We start from the raw sequence: 25912 nt of genomic DNA on the forward strand, positions 1-25912 counted from the left end.
ACTATGGTGCCCGGTGCCTAGGTAAATTGTTAATAAATGTTGGTCACTTTTATAATTGATGGCAGAGTTGAAAGGCAATCTCAAATTCATTCATCTATATATAGGAATATGCATATACATATGTATAACATATAAGTATGTACTTAAGTAACTGAAAGTATTAAACATGAAATACAGTGGGTAATATTAATACTCTATCCATGGCATAATGTTTTAATTAAACATTAAAAACCAGAGGTGCCAAAAGCATTTGATTAATGCTTAAAAGGAAAAAATAAAAATACATTAAAAATTCGTAAGCTCTTTGCAATTTGAGTTTGTTTTTTTTTTTTAATCTATAAAACAGTAGTCCTTATTTGTACTGTGACAGGGCAGGAACAAAGCTGAATAGGACTTCTTTCTGCAAAACCATCTCAGAGAGGGTAACAGTGTAAAAAGACAGGAGTATAATATGCAAACTGAATAAAATGTTCAATCATAACCTCCTCTTACCTTTGACCCAATGAGCGTGTACAGCCACTGAATGGTTTCATTGTGGTTTATTACTCCATTCATCCCATCCACATACAACATAATCTGGCCCAAAGCTACAGAAGAGAAGAGAAAAAGAAGCAAGGAGATGTTATGGTTTATATGTAAATATAACCTCCAGTGATCATAATGTCAAGTGAGATTTTCACACTTTAAGTACACTGTATGTTAAGAACCAAATCTGCAGAGAATCCCTGAGCTCTGAAATTAGCGCAATCTCATTGCAGAAAGTGTTGATCGCTCCAGAAGAAATAAGGGTTATCCTGGTGTCTGGAAGATGCAGTTAAGGCCCCAAATCCAGTGATTGTTGTTTCTCTGTGCCTTGATGTATAAATGCATGTTTCTACGTTTCTATATCTGTATGTAGTCTCAGACGAGGCAGAGATATCCATGAGATGGTGTCTGGGTCATGGCCTCCCGCTGGGGCCAAGAGGGTGCATGAAGTTTCTAAAAACAACTTGTCTGGTGCCCCAGCCTATGGTCAGGCAGGTCCCTGACACTATGGAACCATTTTGCGCCAATACAATTTGAACCCTTCAGATAAGGAATAAATATGTATTTAAATATTATTTGTAATCCTTTTAAAGACTTTCAGGTTTTAAAATGTCAGAAATCATGAAAACAGAGGGGGGGGGTGGGAAGGCGGAACGGGGAGGTTAGTGTTTAATGGGGACAGAGTTTCAGCTTAGGAAGGTGAAAAATTCTGGAGATGGTGAGAGTTGAAAAACAATGTGAATGTACTTAGTGCCACTGAGTACATTTAAGTATGGTTCAAATAGTATGTTTTATATTATGTGACTTTTGCTGCAATAAAAAAATTTAAAAAAAGAAATCATAAAAAAATTGTTGATACCAAGTCCTAAATTCTTACTTAAGAAAAATATAGTCACCACAGATTGTTATTATTCACCAAAAAAACCCAAAACAAAACAAAACCAAAAAAAACAAGCCACATTATTACTTTTAAAAATATATATATTAACTCTATTTTTTCAGTTCCCTTGGTATCAAAATAATTTGGATTCTAGAATACGAACAAACAGAAGTTACATACTCTTAAGTAAACAGGCTTCCTTGAATCAGGTCTGACCTTACTGCAGCCATAATTAATTGGCATGGCATTGGCATTTTTAGGTAACACTTTTTTTTCTGGTAATATTAGGATATCTTATTTTAGAAAACTGACAACAAGAGGTGTAAAATGAAAATAATTCATAATCTCATAGTTTAAAGAATTATTCTTAACATGTTGATATGTTTTCTTACATTCTTTCTTTTATGCTTTACACACACACATACACACAACTTTATACGTAGGTCGTGGGAACAGTCCAGATAAAATGGTGATGATTGAAAAGAGCAAAGCACAAAATAGTGAGTGTACACTAATTCCAGGCATACCAATATATGTGTTATGTTAGAAAACTCACTATTATACTATCCAACAAAAGATCAAATGACAAAACCACAGCATCATTCTGAGAAAAAGTATGCTCCTAAATATGTAAAATCTCAAATTTTTTTTTGGATTTATTTTATTTATTTATTTTTTAACATCTTTATTGGAGTATAACTGCTTTACAATGGTGTGTTAGTTTCTGCTGTATAACAAAGTGAATCAGCTATACATAAACATATATCTCCATATCTCCTCTCTCTTGCGTCTCCCTCCCACCCTCCCTATCCCACCCCTCTAGGTGGACACAAAGCACAGAGCTGATCTCCCTATGCTACGTGGCTGCTTCCCACTAGCTATCTATTTTACATTTGGTAGCGTATATATGTCCATGCCACTCTCTCACTTTGTCACAGCTTACCCTTCCCCCTCCCCATGTCCTCAAGTCCATTCTCTATTTCTGCATCTTTATTCCTGTCCTGCCCTTAGGTTCTTCAGAACCTTTTTTTTTTTTTTTTAGATTCCATATATTTGTGTTAGCATACGGTACTTGTTTTTCTCTTTCTGACTTACTTCACTCTGTATGACAGTCTCTAGGTCCATCCACCTCACTACAAATAGCTCAATTTCATTTCTTTTTATGGCTGAGTAATATTCCATTGTATATATGTGCCACATCTTCTTTATCCATTCATCTGTCGATGGATATTTAGGTTGGTTCCATGTCCTGGCTATTGTAAATAGTGCTGCAGTGAACATTAGGGTACATGTATCTTTTTGAATTATGGTTTTCTCAGGGTATATGCCCAGCAGTAGGATTACTGACTCATAAGGTAGTTCTATTTTTAGTTTTTAAGAAACCTCCATACTGTTCTCCATAGTGGCTGTATCAATTTACATTCCCACCAACAGTGGAAGACGGTTCCCTTTTCTCCACATCCTCCCTAGCATTTATTGTTTGTAGATTTTTTGATGATGGCCATTCTGACTGGTGTGAGGTGATACCTCATCATAGATTTGATTTGCATTTCTCTAATGATTAGTGATGTTGAGCATCCTTACATGTGTTTGTTGGCCATCTGCATTATCTTCTTTGGAGAACTGTCTGTTTAGATCTTCTTCCCATTTTTGGATTTGGTTGCTTTTTTGATATTGAGCTGTATGAGCTGACTGTATATTTTGGAGATTAATCCTTTGTCCGTTGATTCATTTGCAAATATTTTCTCCCATTCTGAGGGTTGTCTTTTGGTCTTGTTTATGGTTTCCTTTGCGGTGCAAAGCTTTTACGTTTCATTAGGTCCCATTTGTTTATTTTTGGTTTCATTTCCATTTCTCTAGGAGGTGGGTCAAAAAGGAGCTTGCTGTGATATATGTTATAGAGTGTTCTGCCTATGTTTTCCTCTAAGAGTTTTATATTGTCTGGCCTTACATTTAGGTCTTTAATCCATTCTGAATTTATTTTTGTGTACGGTATTAGAGAGTGTTCTCATTTCATTCTTTTACATGTAGCTGTCCAGTTTTCCCAGCACCACTTATTGAAGAGGCTGTCTTTTCTCCACTGTATATTCTTGCCTCCTTTATCAAAGATAAGGTGACCATATGTGCATGGCTTTATCTCTGGGCTTTCTATCCTGTTCCATTGATCTATATTTCTATTTTTGTGCCAGTACCATACTGTCTTGATTACTGTAGCTCTGTAGTATAGTCTGAAGTCAGGGAGACTGATTCCTCCAGCTCTGTTTTTTCTTTTTTAAGATTGCTTTCGCTATTCGGGGTCTTTTGTGTTTCCATACTATTTGTGAAATTTTTTGCTCTAGTTCTGTGAAAAATGCCATTGGTAGTTTGATAGGGATTGCATGGAATCTGTAGATTGCTTTGGGTGGTATAGTCATTTTCACAACGTTGATTCTTCCAATCCAAGAACATGGTATATGTCTCCATCTGTTTGTATCATCTTTAATTTCTTTCATCAGTGTCTTATAGTTTTCTGCATACAGGTCTTTTGTCTCCTTAGGTAGGTTTATTCCTAGGTATTTTATTCTTTTTGTTGCAATGGTAAATGGGAGTGTTTCCTTAATTTCTCTTTCAGATTTTTCATCATTAGTGTATAGGAATGCAAGAGATTTCTGTGCATTAATTTTATTTCCTGCTACTTTAGCAGATTTGATTAGCTCTAGTAGTTTTTTGGTAGCATCTTTGAGATTCTCTATGTATAATACCAAGTCATCTGCAAACAGTGACAGTTTTACTTCCTCTTTTCTGGTTTGGATTCCTTTTATTTCTTTTTCTTCTCTGATTACTGTGGCTACAACTTCCAAAACTATGTTGAATAATAGTGGTGAGAGTGGGCAGCCTTGTCTTTTTCCTGACCTTAGTGGAAATGGTTTCAGTTTTTCACCACTGAGAACGATGTTGGCTGTGGGTTTATCATATATTTTATTATGTTGGGGTAAGTTCCCTCTATGCCTACTTTCTGGAGAGTTTTTATCATAAATGGGTTTTGAATTTTGTCAAAAGTTTTTTCTGCATCTATTGAGATGATCATATGGTTTTTCTCCTTCAATTTGTTAATATGGTTTATCACATTGATTGATTTGTGTATATTGAAGAATCCTTGCATTCCTGGAATAAACCCCACTTGATCATGGTGTATGATCCTTTTAATGTGCTGTTGGATTCTATTTGCTAGTATTTTGTTGAGGATTTTTGCTTCTATGTTCATCAGTGATATTGGTCTATAGTTTTCTTTTTTTTGTGACATCTTTGTCTGGTTTTGGTATCAGGGTGATGGTGGCCTCGTAGAATGAGTTTGGGAGTGTTCCTCCCTCTGCTATATTTTAGCAGTAAAAACTCAAAAATTTAAACACTTAATTGAACATATCCTTGACACAATAAACTGTACATTTTTGAAAATAACAGTTTCATATTCTATTTAGTGGTGAAACACTGGAGATACTCCTATTAAAATCAGAAAAAATTTTAAAATGATGCCCATTAATCTCATGATTATTTAGTACCATGCTACAGACTTTCAAGCAAATTTAACAAGACATGAAAAACAATTAAAGGTAGGATGTTTAGAAATGAATACATAATACTGTCATTATTGCAAGAAATATTATAGACCCAATAAAAAACTCATCTACAGAATTTATAATGAAGAGATCACAATTATAACCACTTTCTCATCTTAATGAGAAATAAGTATGTAACATACAAAGGAAATCAAAGTTTGATATAAAAATATAATACTAGATAAATGATATGACAGCATATATGATAAAGGTTTTAATGATTTATTGTATAAACAATTCATACAAGTTGATAAGAAAATACTAAATGCCAATAGAAAAAAACTAAAAGCATTTCATGAGAGATGACAAGCTGGTTTACAATAACAAAGTTGTTCATTCTTACTATAATAAAAATGCAAATTAAAACAATAATGAGGTAGAATTTTCACTTAAATCATGAAAGATATTTTTTAAAGAAATGATTAGGTTATCAATTGCTGGAGAGGTTAAACCAGTAACTTCATACATTCCTGGTGGTGGGGCAAGTTGGTACAAGTCCTATAATAAGGCTATTTAATGCTGTAGTTGTTTTAAAAATAGTTACCATTTAGTGTCTACCATGTCCGAAGTTCCGAGGGTGGGACTTCATACGTGTTATTAATACAACAGCCCTGTTGTGAGGCAGGTATTATAACTCCCGTCTGACAGCGGGAAAAACTGAAGCTCTGAAAAGTAAAGGAATGTGCCCCCAAATCCCATCACTACCAAGTGGCGGAGTCCACCTCCAGCCAGGGCAGGCGGGCTCCTCCATGTCTGTACTCAGAGCCTGGAAGTCCTCTCTAGGCTCTTCCCAAGCCAATGTGATTTCGGGAATCTATCCTAAGGAAATAACCCTAAGTTAAAGGGGAAAAAAAAGGATGAAGCAAAGATACTCACTGGAGTGTCATCTATAACATCAAACTATCAACTGAAATCTAAATATGTATCAGATCTAGAACTCAGCATACACAGCAATTTATCAAAGCTATGTCCTAACCTGTGAACCGTTTCTGATAAAATAATTAAAAAGTGGAAACTTATAACGATTATGTAATTCAGTAAAACAGTAAAATCTCAAGCACAGAAGGAAAGGGAAACCCATGACATATTAAGCACTATGATTGGTTATATGTTCTTTGGATGTATTTTTTTCTACTTTTCCCTGATTTTCATTATGAGCATCTATTAATTTTATAATTGGGAAGTAAAGAAATATACAAAAAGGAACCAAATAAGACTGTATAATGTAAAGTGTTAGGTGCTTCTCTTGGTTTTTAGAATTTTTTTACTAGCCCATCCCTCTTGGCATACCCCTCCCTCCTTCAGAAAGATACAGCACCCACTTCATGAAAGAGTTCTGAGAATTCAGCACATTCTGCCCACTTTTCCCTTTCCCTTTTTCTTTCCTCCTCTCCCTTCCAAAACAAACTTGCAAATCTCCAGGGAAGAGGACTTTGTACCACAGTCCTTTTCCCATTCAAGTTCCACTGCTGAGGAAGCAAATCCAAGGCAGATTTAGCATCTTCTAAATCAGCAAAATGGCACAGGGAAGTCAATGTAGACTGTTCAGCCTCTGGAAGGTACATTCCTTGGGGAGACCTTCCCCCCAAGGCTGAAAAGCCAGGAATGAAAGTCTCCTCCCTAACTGCTCAGGGCCTCTGGTACTGCAGAAAGCCCAGCAAGCCAGGGCACCACTACAAAAAGGGAGTCAAAGTAAGAATTTCTATAAGTTTTGGCTCTATGATGTTTCCCTTCAAGGTTCTATTAACTGCCCACTTTGGAGGAAGAAAGTCACCAGAAAGTTCACGTCTAATGGAATTCAACTTTCTGATCATACCGATTTGTCATAACATTGTGACAATCAAAAGCTTTCAGGCTAGATCTTTTGCACCCTAGCCCTAAATTTAGCTAAAGCACTCCATCCTGCAAAACCCACTGCAGACACAAGATGGCACTAAATAGATTTAAGTGGGTTAATGTCTCACTAAGCTTCCACAGCAAAATACCACCAATGTAAATGAGGGCCTGTGAATAAAACTCGCCCAGGAAAAAAATAAAAAAAGAGAGAGAGTGGCATGGACATATATACACTACCAAACGTAAAACAGATAGCTAGTGGGAAGCAGCCGCATAGCACAGGGAGATCAGCTCGGTGCTTTGTGACCACCTAGAGTGGTGGGACAGGGAGGGTGGGAGGGAGGGAGATGCAAGAGGGAAGAGATATGGGAACATATGTATATGTATAACTGATTCACTTTGTTATAAAGCAGAAACTAACACACCATTGTAAAGCAATTATACTCCAATAAAGATGTAAAAAAAAAAAAAAAAGTAGATGGCCTGGGTCACAGGAACCACGAAAATTAGTGTTTTCCATTTCTAAGAAGGATGAGGAGGATGAGAATGTCAGAACACAGTGGTGGGTAGCAATAGCACAGGTCTAAAAAGAGACCAGGGCCTTGGTTTTTATGCTGCTCATGGAATTTACTCGAGGCATTTTTATTAATTTTCTGTGCTTCAGTTGCCTCATCTCAAAAATAAGATAGTAAGACTGTACTACCTGCTTTTCAGGGGTGTTGTAGGGACTGAGTTAGAGCAATGCCTGACTCAGAGTAGGTGCTCAATGAACATTAGTCATATCAAGTACATAACTGAAGTCACATCAGTTATCTACTGGACAGAAGCACGCAATGAAAGACTCTCCAAGACACACAGTGGGGGAGAGCCCTCTGCCCAACTCAGTCACAATGATTTTTTCTAAAAAATTTTTGTTTTACTTTTTATATTTAGATATATGCTCCATCTTGAGATTTTTTTTGTATAAATTGTGAGGTTTAGATTGATATTCTTTTTTTTCTCACATAGATGTCCAATGGATCTAATACCATTGTTTGAAGAGACTATCCTATCTTTATTTGCTTTTGCAAATTTGCCAAAAATCAATTGGCTATGTTTGCATGGGTCTATTTCTGGATTCTCTATTCTGTTCCACTGATCTATCCGTCTAGCCTTTGGCCAACACCACAGTATCTTGATTACTGTAGCTTCATAAGAAGTCTTAAAATCAGGTAGTATGACTCCTACAATTTCATTCTTCCTTTTAAAAATTGTTTTGGCTATTCTTGTCCTTTGGCCTTTTCACATAAATTTTAGAAGCAGTTTTTCTAAATCTGCAAAAAATCTTTCAGGAAGTATTATGGGAAATGCATTAAATCTACAGATAAATTTTGGGAGAATGACATCTTTACTACATTCAGTCTTATAACCCATGATCCTATTATGTCATCATTTAGAGCTTCTCTATTTTCACGAGTGTTTTGTAGTTTTTAACTAAAGAGTCTGTATATGGCTTTCTGCTAAATTTATAAGTATTTCATATTTTTTGGAGCTACTGGAAGTATTTTTAAAACTTCTCCATTCCCAACTATTTATTATTAGTTTATAGAAATAAATTTTTTTGTTTGTTTTGACTTTGTATTCTGTAACTTTATTAAACTTATTAATTCTAGGGGTTTGGGGGTTATGTTTTTGTAGATTCTCTGAGGTTTTCTACATAACCAGTAATGTTGTCTGTGACCTAGAACAATTTTATTTCTTCCTTCCCAACCTATATCCCCCACCCCCACCCCACCCTTTATTCCTCTTTGCCTTATTGCACTGGTTAAGTATTTCAATAGGGGTGGTAGGAATGGACAACTTTGTCTTTTTTCAGTATTAGGGGGAAAGCGTGTAAGTCTTTCAGCATTGATTATGATGTTAGCTATAGGTTTTTGCACATTGCCCTTTATCAAGGTGAAGACGATCCCCCCCAATGTCTAGTTTGTTAAGAAGTTTTTTTAAATCATAAATGGATGCTGAATTTTGTCAAATGTTTTTTCTATATCAATTGATATTATCAAGTGGTTTTTCTTCAGACTGATAATGTGGTGAGTTACACAAAGTGAATTTCAAATACTGAACCAGCCTTGCACTCCCTCTTGGCCATGGTGAATTATTCTTTTTATAGATTGCTGAATTTGATTTGTTGATATTTTGCTGAGGATTTTAGCATCTTTGTCCATGAGACATATTGGTCTATAGTATCCTGTCTCCGTCTTGTTTCATATCATGGTAATGCTGGTCCTATAAAATGAGTAGGGAAGCATTCCCTCCTCTGATGTTTTCTGGAAAAGATTACATAAAATTGGTTTTATTTTGTCTTTAAATGTTTGTCAGAATTACCAGGAAACCATCTGAGCCTGGACATTCCTTTTTCAGAAGATTGTTAACTACAAATCAAATTTCTTTAATAGTCATAGTTAATAACATTTATAGTAATAAGGCTAGTCAGGTTATCTATTTCATCTTGGGTGAATTTTGGTAATCTGTGGTTTTTAAGGAACTGGCCCATTTCATCTAATTATCAATTTTATATACCTAGAGTTGTTCATAGTATTCTTTTATTACTCATTTAACGTCTGTGGAGTCTGTCATGATAGCCCATCATTACAGATGTTGGCAATTAGTGTCTTCTCTTTTTCTTTGTCATTGTTGCTTATTATCTTCCTTTTCAAAGAATGAGATTTTGTTTCATTGATATCGACTCCGTTATTTCTCTGTTTTCAATTTCATTAGTTTTTACCCTTATCTTTATCATTTCTTTCCTTCTACTTGATTGAGTTTGTTTTTCCTTTTTTATTCTAGTTTCTTAAGGCAGGTGTTTATATTATGGATTATTTTCTTAGAAACATGTAATACTATAAATTTCTCTCCATGCATTGCTTCACCTGCATGCCACAGATTTTTATTTGTTTTTCATTTTAATTTAGTTCAAAATATTTTCTAACTTCCATTTGAGAATTCCTCTTCAACATATGGATTATTTAAAAGCATGTTGTTTAATTTCCAAGCATTTGGAGATATTCCTGTTACCCTTCTGTAATTGATTTATAGTTTAACTCCATTATGGCCAGAAAATATAACATATGATTTCAATTCTCTTAAATTTGTTATTTTTATGACCCAGGGTATTACCTATCTTGGTGAATGTTTTATATGTACTTGAAAAGAATATGTATTCTGCTATAGTTAGGTAGAGTACTCTAAAAATGTCAGTTAGAACTAGTTGTTGATGGTGCTGTTTAGTTCCACTATAGCTTTGCTGATTTTCAGTCTACCAGTTCTACCGATTACTAAAAAAGGAATGCTGAAGTCTTCAACTACAACAGAAGATTTTCCATTTCTTATTTCAATTCTCTCAGTTTTTGCTTCATGTATTTTGAAGCTCTATAGGTTTCTCATTTCTGGATGAATCAACTCTTTTATCATTATAATGTCCTTCTTTATCCCTTGCTATTTTCTTTACTTTGGCCTCTGCTTTCTCTAATGTTAATATGGCCTTCTTTTGATTAGTGTTTGTATGATATATATTTCTGTATCCTTTTGCTTTTAAACTAACTATAGCATTATAATTAAGGTGGGTTTCTTATAGGCAGCATTTAGTTGGGTCTTGTTTTTTGTATCCATCCTGATAATCTCTGTCTTTTAATCACTGTGATCAGGCCAGTTACATTTAATATAATTATTGGTACATTTGAATTTAGGTCCATCATTTCCTTTCTGCTACTGAGCCCATCTAGTAAGATTTTTATTTTGACTGATGTATTTTTCATTTCTAAATTTTTCATTTGGCTCTTCTTTATATCTTCTGTTTCTTTTCTGAGACTTTCTATCTTTCCGTTCACTTCAATAGTGTTCATCCTTACTTCTTTTTTTTATAATAGCTGCTTTAAAGCATTTGACAAATTCAGTCAATGTCACCCTGGCCCTGGGGTCTACTGATTTCTCTTTTCCTATGCAAGTTGAAATCTTCCTAGTTTATTGTATGTCAACTAATTTTGGCTTATATCCTGGACATTTTGAAAATTATAACTCTGGATTTTGTTTAAATATTAGAGAAAATGTTGACATTTTTGTTTAAGCAGGCAATTTAACCTGTTCCCTTTAAGCCACAAGTTCTGACCTGCCTTTTATGGGCTGTGGTTCCAATACCAGTTCAATTTTCAAAGTCCTTTGTTGTGCCATTTGGATTGGCCCTGCATGTCTACCACCCAGTGGCTAGTCTGGAACCTGGGCAGCAGTCTACCTTGTTGTTCAGTTCTCAAAGTCTTTGGTATACTGATTAGCATCAGATTCATGCGTGTAGTTTGTGGTGAGCTCAGGGGCTCATAAAAAACTTTGAAGGTCACTTTCCTGAGCTCCTCTTTTTCCATTATCTCCCTGATACTTGCTTTTAGGTTCCCTGGGGCTCCCTTTCTCGGTCTTTCAACCAGAGAGCTGGGCCATTATTTATCCTGCTCTGCCACTGACTTTTTGTGACTGTGTTCACATCTGGGGCCAGGCAGTGGGAAAACAGAGAGGGAAAAATACAAACGGAATTCACCCCAACCCCCTTGTGACTACAACTCCTCTCAATCAAAGCAAAAGTTTATGCCTCCTTCCCTCAGAGTTTTAGGTGCCTGCAGGTTCCTGCTGTTCTCACATTATTATCACAGCTGTTCTTACCATGGGATTACCTGGGGGCAGGGGTTCAAGATAACAGAGAAAAGACTAAGAAACACCGGGGTACTTTTGCACTCTTGAGTGTTTGGAGTCCCTTTTCCTCCTACTCAAGCCAGAAATAGAAGGCCTCTTCTGGAACTCTCTCTGAATACATTGATGGCCACTTTTGGGTTTGGGGCTGATTTGAGTCCAGACCAGGAAATACTAGAAGAAAAATGTTAAAAGCACCATCACAATGCTATCGTCCAATTCTAGTCTTCTTCTCCAATCTGTCCACTACCGTTTACTCTTCAAAGTCCTCAAATAGTTGCTTCACATATTTTTTTCCCAGGTTTATAGTCACATTCAATAGGAGAGATAGTTCCAGTGTGCTTACGCCCTCTCAGGCAGAACCCCTCCCTCTCTGCTTTTAGAATAAGAACTCTAGCAGCAACATGGAAGGTGGCCTGGAGTGAAGTCCTGTGTCTGGGTCTGCTCAGAACTTTGCCTCAACAGTCTAACCACATGGTTTTCAATCCTTTTTCTCTTTTTCATTTCTCCTCTTCTCCCTTCCTCCCTCCTTTTTATTTTCCTTCTTATTTTCCTTTCTTTTTTGAAGCTGGAAATCTTTTAGTCCAAGGATCTTCTAAAAGGAACGATAACATATGCCACAGATAACTCCCAGATGCTTTGCTGGAAGCAGGACTGGTGGGTTTTAAGTGCTTCCCCCTTAACACTTGACACTCCTCACCCTGCCTACTGCAGTGAGTCCCAATGGGGCCTGTTAAAAGCATCCAATCACCCAGGCTACACACTGGAGCTCACTGCACACTTGCATTTTCAAACACCACAAGTGGGTTAGGAAATCAATTTAGTGAGTCCAGACCGGCAATTTATTTTTTCAGGAAACAAAACAGAATAGAAAATAGAGTGCATTTCATTTTAGGTAAGGGCTGTTTCTATTTTTGTTCTATTTTATATAAATACGAAAACTTTTCCTATAGATCTCAGCCACAGAAGTTTGGAATCTATCATTCCAAACTCCTTTCCTTCCCTTATCCTTTGCCTCCAGTGAGTCATCTAACTCCCTCCATTTTCCTCTGAAACAGGCCTCGAATTCACCTTTTCTTCCCTCCATCACTGCCTCAGGTCCAGCTTCCATTGTCTCTCTCGGATTATAGCAACTGCTGATCCAGCCTGATTCCCACTCTTTTTCTAATCCATGAAAGATTTCACCACTGAATTTTCTAAAACATTAACCATATCAGCTGAAGCTGGAAGACCTCCTAGCTCCCTTCCATCCCCAGCCTCCCACCCACCTTTCAGCTTCCTGTCCACCCCATCTGGGCTCCTGTGTCTCTGAACCTTCTGCTTCCATTAAGGGCTTCCTGAGACTGTCAATCTTGATTTAGTTACATGTGCCTTGCTTTTAAAGAGAAGTTCTTACATATAAAATATATATTCATTCTACAAACCAGAGCTAGATGTAATTTTTTTAAAAAAGAAGTTCTTACTCATCGGACACAACCACCCCAAGAAAACAATCCCATGTAGGTTATCTGCCTGCTTGTTCATGTCCTTTCCTTTGGCCAAAGATGCCAAAAATGCCATGGAAGAAATTGAAAGGTAATTCCTTCCTGGCAGAGTCATCTGACTTTTTAAACAAAGAGCTCTTAAACACTGCTGCCCTGAGTAGTCTTTTAATAAACACCTCATCCATTCTTTCCTTTCACTCGATATTACAGTGAAATTACAGGTCACATGTACTCTGTAAATGGGCTCGGAGATTCCAGAGCTGCATTACCTTCTTAAGGGAATTACACAGTTTAGGCTGAAGTGTTTTTAATGCAATGTTGTTGGGTTTTTTAAAAAGCACTGAAATAACTATAGGCATATCATACATTTGACTATAAACTAGCCCTTTTTTTATGTCCTGGACAAGGCTTTCACTTGCAAACTAAGCATCCACTTGCATATCTGACCATAGAGTTCCACCATGAAACAAAAGATTTCTCCCACTGAAGTCTGAGTATTTCAATTTACCTTTGTACATCACCTCCCCACTATATATATATATATATATATATATATATATATATATATATATATGCATCTTACGGTAACTTTTAATTTTGATACAATTTCAAAATTACAAAAAAGTTGCAGAAATAGTGCAAGGAACTCTTGTTTACCCATATACATTTTACCCAGATCCATTAATTGTTTATATCGTGTACCATTTACTTTATCATTCTCTCTTCCTGAACTTTTAAAAATATTTTTTAAATAAAAATTGTGTATATTTAAGGTATACGTCATGATGATGTGATACACACATACACAGTGAAATGATTACTTAGTCAAGCTAATTAACATATCAGCTCCTCACAGAGTCACAGTTTGTGTGCGTGATGTCTACTCTCTTAGCAAATTTCGCTAATTCAATCCAGTATTGTTAACTATAGTCATCATGCCTGGACATTAGATCTCTAGACTTATTCAACTGCATTTTCCCACTCTTGACTTGGCTTTCTTTTGACAAAAGCAATAGGAAGAAAAGCCTATTCTACAGCCATTCCATTAGATCAGAGATTTTTACCATTTGAAAATGTGACTGCAAATAATGCCTACTTATTTCAACCAGAAGTACAGAAAAACGAGACTGGATGTATGAAAAATTAAAGAAAAATTACCTTACCCACAAGGGCAATTTTTTGCTACAAACCGTTACCAGTGGTCACTAGCGTTGGTTTGGGTTTGGGGGGGTTTTTTGGTTTTGCTTTTTTGTTTTGTTTTGGAGGACGGTGACCTGCGACTTGCCCATTGGGAGTGAAGATGGATTTTGCTGTGTTGCTGGATACATTCACTACCCCCTGGAGGCCATGGAAGCACAAGATCATTGACATTACTTTCTTTTTTTTTTTTTTAACATCTTTATTGGAGTATAGTTGCTGTACAATGGTGTGTTAGTTTCTGCTTTATAACAAAGTGAATCAGTTATACATATACATATGTTCCCATATCTCTTCCCTCTTGCGTCTCCCTCCCTCCCACCCTCCCTATCCCACCCCTCTAGGTGGTCACAAACCACCTAGCTGATCTCCCTGTGCTATGAGGCTGCTTCCCACTAGCTATCTATTTTACAAAATTGAGTTATTTGTAGTGAGGTGGATGGACCTAGAGTCTGTCATACAGAGTGAAGTAAGTAAGAAAGAGAAAAAAAATACCGTATGCTAACACATATATATGGAATCTAAGAAAAAAAAAAAAAGGTCATAAAGTACCTAGGGGTAAGACGGGAATAAAGACAGTACTTTCTTAAAGCAGAACACAGCAGGGGCTCTGACAATCTGGGGTGCGAGTTCTTGAATCAAAGTTATCTCCCGAGAGGGAAAAAACCATGACTATCACTAAAACCTTATCTCCTGGGATGAGCTAATTCATCTTAAAAACGGATTTCAACTTATTTTAATCAGACCATTAAAAGTTACTCTTCTTAACTCTGAAATGGATTTGCCAATTCCCAATTTCCACTATGCACTAAAGCCCGCAGTAAATATTGAAAAGTGATTGATAAGGTTGACATTTTTGGAACTAAGTGGAGACCTTGGAGTCTGCCTTATTAATATTCTCTTCCACTTAACCGCCCTAAATAACAAGCCCAGGCCCAGTTTTACCCAAGGGCAACTGTCAAAGAAATAATCTTTCAACACTGACTACTGCATGAAAATTAAGGAGAAAAAGCTGCCAATTCTAGACTGGAGACAAGAATTTAATCAGCACAAAGAGCTCCAACAAGGTGTCAAAGTTTGGAGTCCCCTGCTGACATTCAGCAGTTTTTGCAATGCAAATTTTCAAAACCATTCTTGGAATAATTACTAACCTCTCTCTACCCCTGAAAAAGGTCCCTAAGATAAATTTTAAAATAAATCAGGCTTAAGGTCCTCTCTTCACATTTGCAAGCCTAAACAGTAGCTCTCAGAGGAGGGAGGATCCTCCACCCAGGGCCCTTAAAACAGGATCTTTTGTGTGGTTCTTTCTGATGGACCTTCCCACCAGGACATTAGGTAGCCAAGCTCTCTGCATCCTCATCTCCCATCTAATGCCACACATAGGACGGATAAGTTTCTACACCATTCCTTCACCTTCCCACCGGCATCAAAGTTTATATTTCAGATTTCCACACTAAAGGTTTAAAACTAAGCCTTCATGAGCCACCAGTACAGGAGTAGCCTTATTACTGCTGGGCCTTTGTAGCCTCAATTACACCTATGCTCAATCTCTCTCATTCCACTTTCTCCCATTTTTTAGATAAGGAGGAACAAAAGGAATGAAGAAAGGTTTAATAGATTAGCAGGTTTTGAGCTTCTAAAAAATTTGGCAGACTCCTAATTTCTCCATGAAAAGAAAAACAGTCATTTTAATCATCTGTTCTGTAATGATCTCCAGGACTTACATCCAATGAAATACCAGTGGAAGCACACAGCCTTCCCAAGGCACCTCAGAGCCAGAGATGAAATGAACCAGAAACAGACTCCACAGGCTCAGCAGTGACTGGACCGTCCTGCTCACCTCATGGACTCAATCTAATCCTGCTTTTCCCATAAGGACCTGGGGTGGCATCATGAGTCAGTAACAAGGGCTCCCTTCACAGTGACCCTAGGGGAAGCAGCTCCTCCCCTAACCTAGGGAGGGGACACACAGGAGGCATACACATGGGGCATCGCCTCCTGAATGGCTTTCCTGGATAAGCCTTTGTGACAGAGGCAAGAGGTACGACGCTTGGAGAGAGCAATTAAGTCCAAGCGGGGTGGGATAGAGCTCATAAAATACCCAAATTCAGAGAAGGGTGGGGTTGGTATGAGCCTGAGTAAGTAGAGGAGGTTTCACAGACAAGGACAACAGAGCCATACCTTAAAAGCTGGCGCATACTTAGCTTCAAGAAGACAGATGAGCTCCCAGGGCACGAGAAAAGGTACATCAATGGTTCTGCTGATTTCTGCTTTCAGGACAGCACAGCATCAAGGAAAACTCACAGGACTTGGACCCAGGGAGAAGCTGGCTTTCATGTTGCCTCCACCATTTCCTAATTCTAAAAAAGTGCAAGATATGTAGCTTCCTGGGCCTCAGTTTACACATTTGTAAAATGGAAGATGCATCCAACTTGGATTCCATGTTGTCAGCATGAAATGAGATTACGTATTAGCACACACGGCTGATGGTCAGCCAGTTCTTGTTGATGATGTTATGCTAATTAATCTCTCTAGACCTCCACTCCATCATCTGAGAGATATAGGGTTTATCCTGAAAACCTCCAAAGCCCCCCAGCTCCAAAGTTCTGTATTTCCATCACATTATTCTAAAGCGCTTCATGAGGATGTAATATGAAGTGTCTGGCACTAGGCGGCGCTCTTCTAATAGGTGTTTATACCTGCAGTCCTGGAATCCCAGATGGGACTTCACAAAAAAATTCACTTTGGGGCACTAATTAAAGCAATCAGAGTATTTTTCAGTATATTAATTCTGTATTTCTCTCTATTTAGGATTTCAACATATTTAGAATTTTAACTTCCTAAAATAACCTACCTTACTCAACTTCCTAGCTTCCTAAAATTCTACCAACTGCTAGCGAACCCGCATCTAGACAGGATTTGCTGCTGGCCCCCCTGCAGGGTGCTGGCTCTTTCCAGGGTGTCCCGCTGCCCCCTGAAAAGGACCTGAGTCCTGCGATTACCTTGGCTGCCAGCATCCAAGGTACTGACCCTATTCGGGGTTCTCAGGGAAAAAACTCATTGCCTGGGAAGCCTTAAACCACAACTCCCACCCCTCTTCAGCCCCACCTCCAGCACCTGATTTAATTGGTTGTGGGCGCGATCCTGGCCTCCCTGTTTGTCAGAATTCCACAGGTGATTCTCCTGCACAGCCACAGACGGGAACCACTGGTCATTGCTAAACCAAACCACAACCTAAGGGTTGCGCCTGGTTAGGTAGGGCTCTCTCCTAGCTTACTATCAGCACCTGCTTCTAATCAAACTCAAAGGCAAACAGAGGGAAAACCAATTTCCCACATCCTGACGACCAGTTTCCGTGCTCTTCACTGGGGCAGTGATGTGGCTAGGGACCAGGTAGGTGGCGCTGGTCCCCACCAGCCCAGCCTGCTTCCCTCAAAACTCCAAATTGCTGGAAATGGCTTCCGGGCCTCCCCATGTTTGCCAAGATTTACACGGGTGCCCGTTTGACACAGGTTCAAATTCTCACTTTTAAACATTATTTTAAAATCAGAGCATCATGGAATACAAGAAAATAATGTTTTTAAATATGACGGGGCTTCCCTGGTGGCGCAGTGGTTGAGAGTCCACCTGCCAATGCAGGGGACGCGGGTTCGTGCCCTGGTCCGGGAAGATCCCACATGCCGCGGAGCGGCTGGGCCCGTGAGCCATGGCCGCTGAGCCTGCGCGTCCGGAGCCTGTGCTCCGCAACGGGAGGGGCCACAGCAGTGAGAGGCCTGCGTACCGCAAAAAAAAAAAAAAAAAAATATATATATATATATATACATATATATATATATATATATGTATATATATATATATGACAATCCCTTCGTTTCTTCTCAGAGGACTGTCACTTGATTGTGAACCTCCACAGTGGGGTTTCAAAGACTTTTTTAAACTGTGGATCCTGTGTAGTAGTCACTTGCCTACAACTTACTTAAACCTGAATTCTTTAGAAGTATTACAAGCTTGCCAAGTGTATTTTATGATAATATTTTATCTGTATTTTGTAATCTAGAACAAAACCAAAATATGCATAGTAGTCAAAGAATGAGAAACCTTCCTATTGTGACCCATTCACACCTATTGGCTATAAGTTGGTGATGTTCAAAGAAAAGGAGTGAAAAAAATAATAAGCTTCCTTTAATAAGAGAAAAATAAATAATAAATCTCTCCATTGGTGTGCATGTCTATCTGCATCCAAAAAACTGAAATATGTGTGAATACATTTATAGACACATTTAAAAATCATATCAGATATATGCTCCAATATGAGTGAACTTGAAAAAAAATCATACTGAGTGTAATTAGTCAGACACAAAAGGACACATATTGGATGACTGCATTTCCATGAAATATCTAGAATAGGCAAATTCATAGAGACAAGAAAAGGGGGTGGGGGAGGACAGAGTGGGGAGTTACTGTTTAACGGGTACAGAGATTTTCTTTGAGATGACGAAAAAGTTTTGGAAGTAGTGGTAATATCAGTACAACCTTGTGAAGGTAATTAATGTCACTGAATTGTACAATTAAAGAGTTAAAATGGCAAATTATACGTTGTATATATTTTACTACAATAAAATAAGTAAAACTAAAATCATATCAACACACTACTTGACTGAAAACCAGTGGCCTAATGTCCACAGCAAGAAATCCCAAAAGCAACTGAGACGATGTCTCCGGGGCCAAGTGTGTTCTCTAACAGTGCTGGGCAGTTCCCTGAGCACAAAGAGGTCGAAGACCAGTGCAGCCTCTGCAGAGCTGACGAGGCCACAAGGCCATGTGTCCGTGAACTTCACCATCACCCATCCCATCTCTGTAGCCAACACATTAGACTCACATTTATGTAATAGCTATTTCCTGGCAGCTGTAATCACATGTTCATCAGAGCTGACTGTTTTGCCATATGCTAATAGTCATTAGGGGCTGTCACTGGCAAGTACTTTGTTTTCATTTCTATAAGTATATGAGCATTTCACATGTCACCAGCTACTGAAACTGAATAAACACTTTAGACCATGCATTCTCAAAAGGGGCAAGAACCAAGAAAATTGTTTCTTGGGGGCAAAAATACTTTAGATATATATTCCAATGGTTTATGGTCCTCTACAGGGACATGGTACATAACAAATATATAGTATGTCTGTGGCATTAAAATTTCATTGGGGTGGAATGACGGTAGTTAAGGAAAAGATGTATAAAAAGGCTCGGGGAGGGCAGCAATCATTTTTAAAAATTGACAAACACTGCTTTATAGTCAATGATTAAAGATTTTCCTTAAACCAAAAAGAAGCAAACCAACTGCTCTTTACAGTTGAAAAAAAAAGAAAAGAAAAAAAAGAACTGTGCAAAGTTTTGATTGCAGGCCTCCCTCTAGTCTTAGCAGCACATTGTGCAGTGATCTGTGAGGGGTACCGCCCTCCATTTGGCCCAAACTCTCCTGGCTTTTCCCAGGACTGCCACATGCATTCATTCATGCCAGCAGCCAACCACGAGCATCTGCTAAGCACCAGGCACCCTGCTAGGCCCATTTGGGTGGACCCACCTCGTCCAGATGGACAGAGCCCCGCAGCTGTCAGGAATGGAGAACGCTTGGACCCCTTGCCCCACGTAAGCCTTGGAAAAAGAGAATCGGGGGTAGTCCAGGGAAGTGGTCGCAAGCCCGGGCCCTGAAGCCAAGAAACCTGGGTCTGAGACCAGGTGGCACTGCCTCTTACCAAATGAGCAACTTTGTGCAAGCGGTTTGACCTCTGGTGCTTCAAATTCCTCCTCCGAAAAAAAAGAGATCGTGATGTTTCTTAGGGGGGCGCCGTGAGAACCAAGTGAGAGATGACAGTACACATTTGGCTCTTACAAGCTCAAGTGACTACTGGTAATGCCTTCCCAAGTGAAATAACAGGACGATTAGAAAGTATACAGCTACCTGCCATGATTCCCACGAGCAGATTCTGTGTACAACACCCTCACCACTCCCGCTAGGGCCCTGCAACTACCTCTTGGGGCGAGCTCTGGCTTCAAGGTCAGCTCACAAGAGAACAGGCTCTAGCAGGCGACAGGCAAAGTCCAGCCCGAAGTGGCAGGGGCAGACCGAAGCAGCAGCAGGTGCTTCTGGGTTTCTAAGTCAGTGAAGAACTTCAGCAATGTTTATCCCTCTTCACACCAGTTCATCTAGCCAAGATGAGACACACTCACTCCAGGTGCCCAAGGACACACTGAAACGTGTCACTTCCCACAAGCTCAGACTCACAAGCAGGTGAAGAAGTCTGCTGCATGTGAGGTATGAGTTCAGGAGCCCCAGAAGGAACAGGCCTTTGCAAAGTATGCCTCGCCCCAGCTTGCTGAAACTTTCTTTTTCAGTAGATACATGCTTCCTTTCCACAAACAACAGTAAGGTTCAAGCATCCATCCCCTAGGAAGTTAATAGAATTCATGCTATGGGACATAAGTTATTAGCACCAGAGCCCTCACTCCCTCAAGCCCCTTCCCAGACCTTGGGAGGGGCCCTAGCAATGTGTTCTGATGGCCCTATATTCTCATGTAACTTGCAAAAGGAAGGTACACAATCACTTAAGACCATGGTCCCTACCCGTGTCGGTTCCCTCTATCGCACTTTCTCACATGGCAGATGGTAGAATTCTCATGAGCATTTGGAGGTTCTAGCTCAGGGAAGTGAAGCAGGGGGTTGGCGGGATGCATTTACATGGTTTACCATTTCTTCGGTGTACATTTAGCTTTTTGTTAGTTGTCCTGATGAAGGAGTAATTCCCCCCAATACTCCTGCCACCCAATGTGGTAACTCAGCGGATTGTGTGACCTGAGAGGCAGACCAAGAGCTCAGACTGCAATATGAATGTGATCTAAGCGTGAGGTACCTCCAGTATGTGATTGGAGGAAAACCAGCACTTCAGATGGAAAGAGCTGGAAGCTTGTCTGTGGTATATACTTCCAATTCCTACAGCTCCTATATGAAAGAAAACTAATAGAAGTTCCCCCCCCCCATTTGCAAAAATCCTAGACATTTCCAAGAGATTACCATAAATGACCTGTGAAGATGAAAGAAACAGTCTAAAGCAAGGGTTGGCAAACTATGGTCCAACAAATTACAGCCCATTGGCCAAATCTGGTCCACTGCCTGTTTTTATAAAGTTTTGTTGAGATACAGCCATACCCATTCATTTACATATTGTGCAGGGCTGCTTTTGCACATAAAGACAGAGTTGATGAATTGCTACAGAGACCATGTGGCTCCCAAGCCCTAAAACATTTATTAGCTGATCCTTTACAGAAAAAGCTTCCTGATCCCCACTCTAAACTATCAATAATATAAAACGAATTTCAATCAGTCATACGAGAACAAAGACTGAGTTATCTTCCTGCTTTTTCTATAGAAAATGCAACAAAATCACTGCAGTATTAAGAGAACAGAAAGCATTCAGTCAAAAAATGCAGGAAAAACTGTATCATAGAGGCATGTTAGTGTAATGAGTAATAAAAATATTAAGAGTTTTGTGGGGGGGTTTGAGATGTCTATGGTATCTGTCGGCCTTTAATAATCTGTAATTTGTTGTGATTCATCTTCTCATTCTAAAATATTCACTTTTATACCCCAAGTCATATAAGCTTCAGGCCAGACAAACGCTGCATATGCTCCTACTACTGTATAAAGAAGTGACACCTGACCATTTCTGTGGCCCTCAGTCACCCCCATACAGAGCTGTCCTTGACGTTTTGGGGTATGGGGTGGAGGTCAGGGACTGCTAGGAAGGAAGAGGCCTATAGAGGAAGCAAGTTGGACACAGGAGCTCAGAATAAGACAGTGATGAAGACCAAAACACACACGTCTCCGGGGAGCACCAACCTTACACAGGGAAGAAAAATCACTGTGCGGCTCGGTTTAAAACATGAGTGTGTTCTGTCCAAGCAAAGTGCTAAGGAGGTACAGAGGAGGTGGGGGTATTGGTTGGGACTGCAGCTGGACGGTATGTAATTAGTAAATAATAATTGCACGCAAGTTGCAATCTATTAGCAATGAGGAAAGAATAGTCAGCTAGTCTTACTTTAAAAGCTTCCTTGAGGGGTGGGGGGGTGGGGATTGATGCCACAGCAGACGCTGCTGCTTATGTTTCCCTCCTTGCTCTCTCTGCTGAGTCAAGAGACTCAGAGGAGAGGGACAGGCTCTGGGAGGAGAAACAATGCCACTGGGTCATCAGCTGGTAGGTGGTCTTGTATTACTGAGGTGATCAGGGGCGGAGGGCTTTGAAATCTGGCTGTTCTACATCATCCTGCCCTGAAAAGTTGAACCAGCCCCAGAAGAATCCACCTCCCTGAAACCATCAGGGAACATTAGGAAGTGATGGCTGGCTGTGGTCCAAAGAGAAGGTCAGCAGAGAGAAGACAGTACTTTACAACAGGTGAAGATGAGGGAGGGGGCTGGAGACAGGTGATGCTTCCTGTCCCGTGAAAACATTGGTGGCACAGGACAGGTTGCCAGAGGAGCCAGGGTTGAAGGCTGAGCTGAGCACAGGGGTCTGGATGAGAACGTGGGCACAGACTGGAGGCGCTGAAGCTCACAGGGAGGCCACTGAGGTGACTTCCGCCAAAGGTGGGCTAACAGGACAATCCCAGGAGTCTCTCACAGAGTGGTTTATGCATAAGGAATCATTTATCAATGGTGCCAAAATCAATACTGAAATCCTTAAGGGACTCCCCTGATTCTAGATAACTAAGGCATAGCAATATGGATTAACCAGGAAGGTTCCAGATTGTCATTTAAATTTCAGTAAATCTGATTAATAATGCAATTTATGGTGCTTTTCTTTTAGAATCAAATAAACATGTTTTTAATATATACCAGGAGATATAAAGCAACACTTCTTCTGGAGAAAGGTAAAACGAGAAAGGTTATGAAACCTAGCTCCATCAAACGTAATTATCAACCTCACAAGCCTATGAATTCTGTCACACCAACATGCTCTAGCCTAGAGAAATTCTCATATACGTGCACAAGGACATGCATGCAAGAATTTTTATAACGTCAGTGTTTGTTGCATTGAATAACTGAAGCAACTTAAATGTCCATCATCAGGAGATGGCTCATGAAACTGTGAGTATTCATACACAAATATGCCACGCTATGATGCAAATAAATACACAAGGATGAGTCTTAATCTTGTTAAAGCACAGAACACATGTAATACATTTATAAAAAGTTTGCAAACATACACACAGGACTGTAAAAGGATTAGAGATTAATAGGGGCAGTAGTTGGGACAGTGGTCACCTCTGGAGGGAGAAGAAAGACATAACTGCCAGGTGCTATGCAAGGCAGCTTCAACAACACTGTTAATTTTGATTTCTTAAGGTTAATAGTGTGTCCACAGGTATCTTATTTTTCTTTATACCTCTTTTTATACTTTAAATATTTTGTAATAAATTTAAAAGAATAATTCTCAAATTAATTCCAAATTGACAGATTCTAATACAATGATGAATATTCTTTAAGGTAGAAGAAAAATACTCAATTCAATCTCCCTAAAATGCTGTCATTTGGTGTATTCTCTTTGAGGCTTTATCCATATGAATGTTTTATGAGGTTGTAATGATGATATTAATGTGCTATATTAATTACCATATCATTAATAAAGTTAATATTAAGCATTTTTAACATTGAAAATCTTTGAAACTATCATTTAAAATAACCCCTAATATTTCAGTGCATAGATATGCTGTAGTTTTAACCACTCTCCTATTCTTAGATTTCTTCTAACTTCCCATTACAAATAATGCTGTACAGACTATTTTTGTGTGCATAATATCTTCTTCCTTTTTAGAGCTACTTAAGTTATGTGCTCAGAGATAGGATTTTAGGTCAAAACCTCTGATCATTTTTTTGTGAATCATTATACATTATCAACACATTTTAATATTAATAGCTGCAAAACTGCTTTTGGCCAAGTTTAAGGAAAATGCATCACATTTCCCCTTCTGCTTAAGACATACAAAACCCTGCCTTACTGCTAAATCCCAGGCCATGACACAGGGAAAAGGATCCTAGGCAGAGCTAGGGAGTCATCAGATGCCCTGAGCTGGGAGACCTGGGAGAGCAAGGTAGGTAGAGTTCACAGGGCCGAACACGAGTGTGTGGCCCAGAGAAAAGTACCTGGAAATCTACAGAGGGTCCCTTTGAGTATTCAGCAGAGTACTCAGTGCATGCAAGCACCTGAGGCCAGGGAAAGAACCACCCAAATGGTTAGGGGGAAAAATACCCAGTGCTCATACTGGGCTACTCCCACCGGCCAGACTAGAATTTGATAATTCATGGGACGTAATACTCAGAAGGATCTTGTCTTAGTCATGGTGAATAATTAGCTCTACACGAAATGCTTTTTCTGATACCACCTAACTAATCTTAAAAGCAAAACCCAAAGTATCAAACTGTTTCCAAATAACTTAACTGTGTCCCAGAACAAACATTACAAATTTTATAGGAATACAAAAATATCAGCATGCAATCAGGTAAAATTCAGCCTGGAATTCAATTTTAAAAATTACTAGGCATGCAAAGAAGCAGGAAACTATGTTCTGAGTTTGGAGAAAATAATTCAAAACTGAAACAGAACTAACACAGATAGTAGAATTATCAGATAAGGACATTAAAATGAGTATTATAACAGTATTCCATGTAATCAAAAAGTTAAGTGTGGACATGAAACTATTAAAGAGTAAATTGAACTTCTAGATGAGAACCACAATTTCCAAGATGAAAATTACATCAGATGTGATTAATGGCAGATTAAACAAGGAAGAAGGAAAGATTGGTGAAACTGACATGGCAATAGAAATTATCCAAAATTAAACACAGAGAAAAAAGACCAAAATGCTTCCTACAAAAATCAAACTTTTCCTATAAAGACAAAAATAAGCTAAAAGTGAAAGGATGGGAAAAAGAAGATAAACCATGTTAATGCTAATCCAAAGAAAGCTGGAGTGACTATATATCAGACAAGATAGGTCTATGATAGATAAATGAATATTGCCAGGGATGAAGAATGTCATTTCAAAACAATAAAGGGGTCAATTTATCAAGTGGAAATAACAATCCTAAATGTTTATGCACATAACACAAAGCTTCAAGGTATCTGCAGCAAAAATTGACAGAAGTGAAAGAAGAAACAGAAAAATCCATCATTACAGTTGGAAACTCCAACACTACTCTCACATTGTTCTATAGAATAAGTACACAGAAAATCAGTAAGAACATAGATGACTGAAACAAAACTATCCATCAACTTGACTTAATTGACATTTATAGAATATTCTACCCAAACAACAGTAGAATACACGTTCTACTCAGTCCCAAGGACAACTGGATTCTAGCCTATACAAATAGTTTCAATAAATTTAAAGGGATTCACGTCACCACACCACGTGACCACACCAGAATTAACCAATAACAGAAAGATCTCTGGAAAATTCCCAAATATTTATATAATAAATAACATACTTTAAAGTAACTCAAGGGCAAAAGAAGTCAAAAGGGAAATTAGAAAGTATTCTAAAATGTATGAAATGAAAACTCAACATATCAAAATGTATGGAATGTTGCTAAACAGCAGTACTTAGAGGGAAACTTACAGCACTAG

The 25912-nt window shown here is 38.7% G+C and overlaps 1 protein-coding gene across 7 annotated transcripts in view; it reads right to left on the reverse strand.

Moving 5' to 3' along the window:
* Positions 1–25912, reverse strand: part of FHOD3 (formin homology 2 domain containing 3) — a gene marked incomplete at both ends in the record, with an annotated part of 492573 nt that overhangs the window by 211243 nt on the left and 255418 nt on the right. For all 7 annotated transcript variants that reach the window (XM_082852719.1, XM_082852718.1, XM_082852717.1 and 4 more), the window contains one exon: positions 493–587. In XM_082852719.1, coding sequence (XP_082708845.1) covers positions 493–587 — 95 coding nt within the window. The remainder of the gene's footprint in view (positions 1–492; positions 588–25912) is intronic.

This window comes from Leucopleurus acutus (assembly GCF_964270905.1).
Source record: "Leucopleurus acutus genome assembly, chromosome: 13".
Classification (NCBI taxonomy): domain Eukaryota; kingdom Metazoa; phylum Chordata; class Mammalia; order Artiodactyla; family Delphinidae; genus Leucopleurus; species Leucopleurus acutus.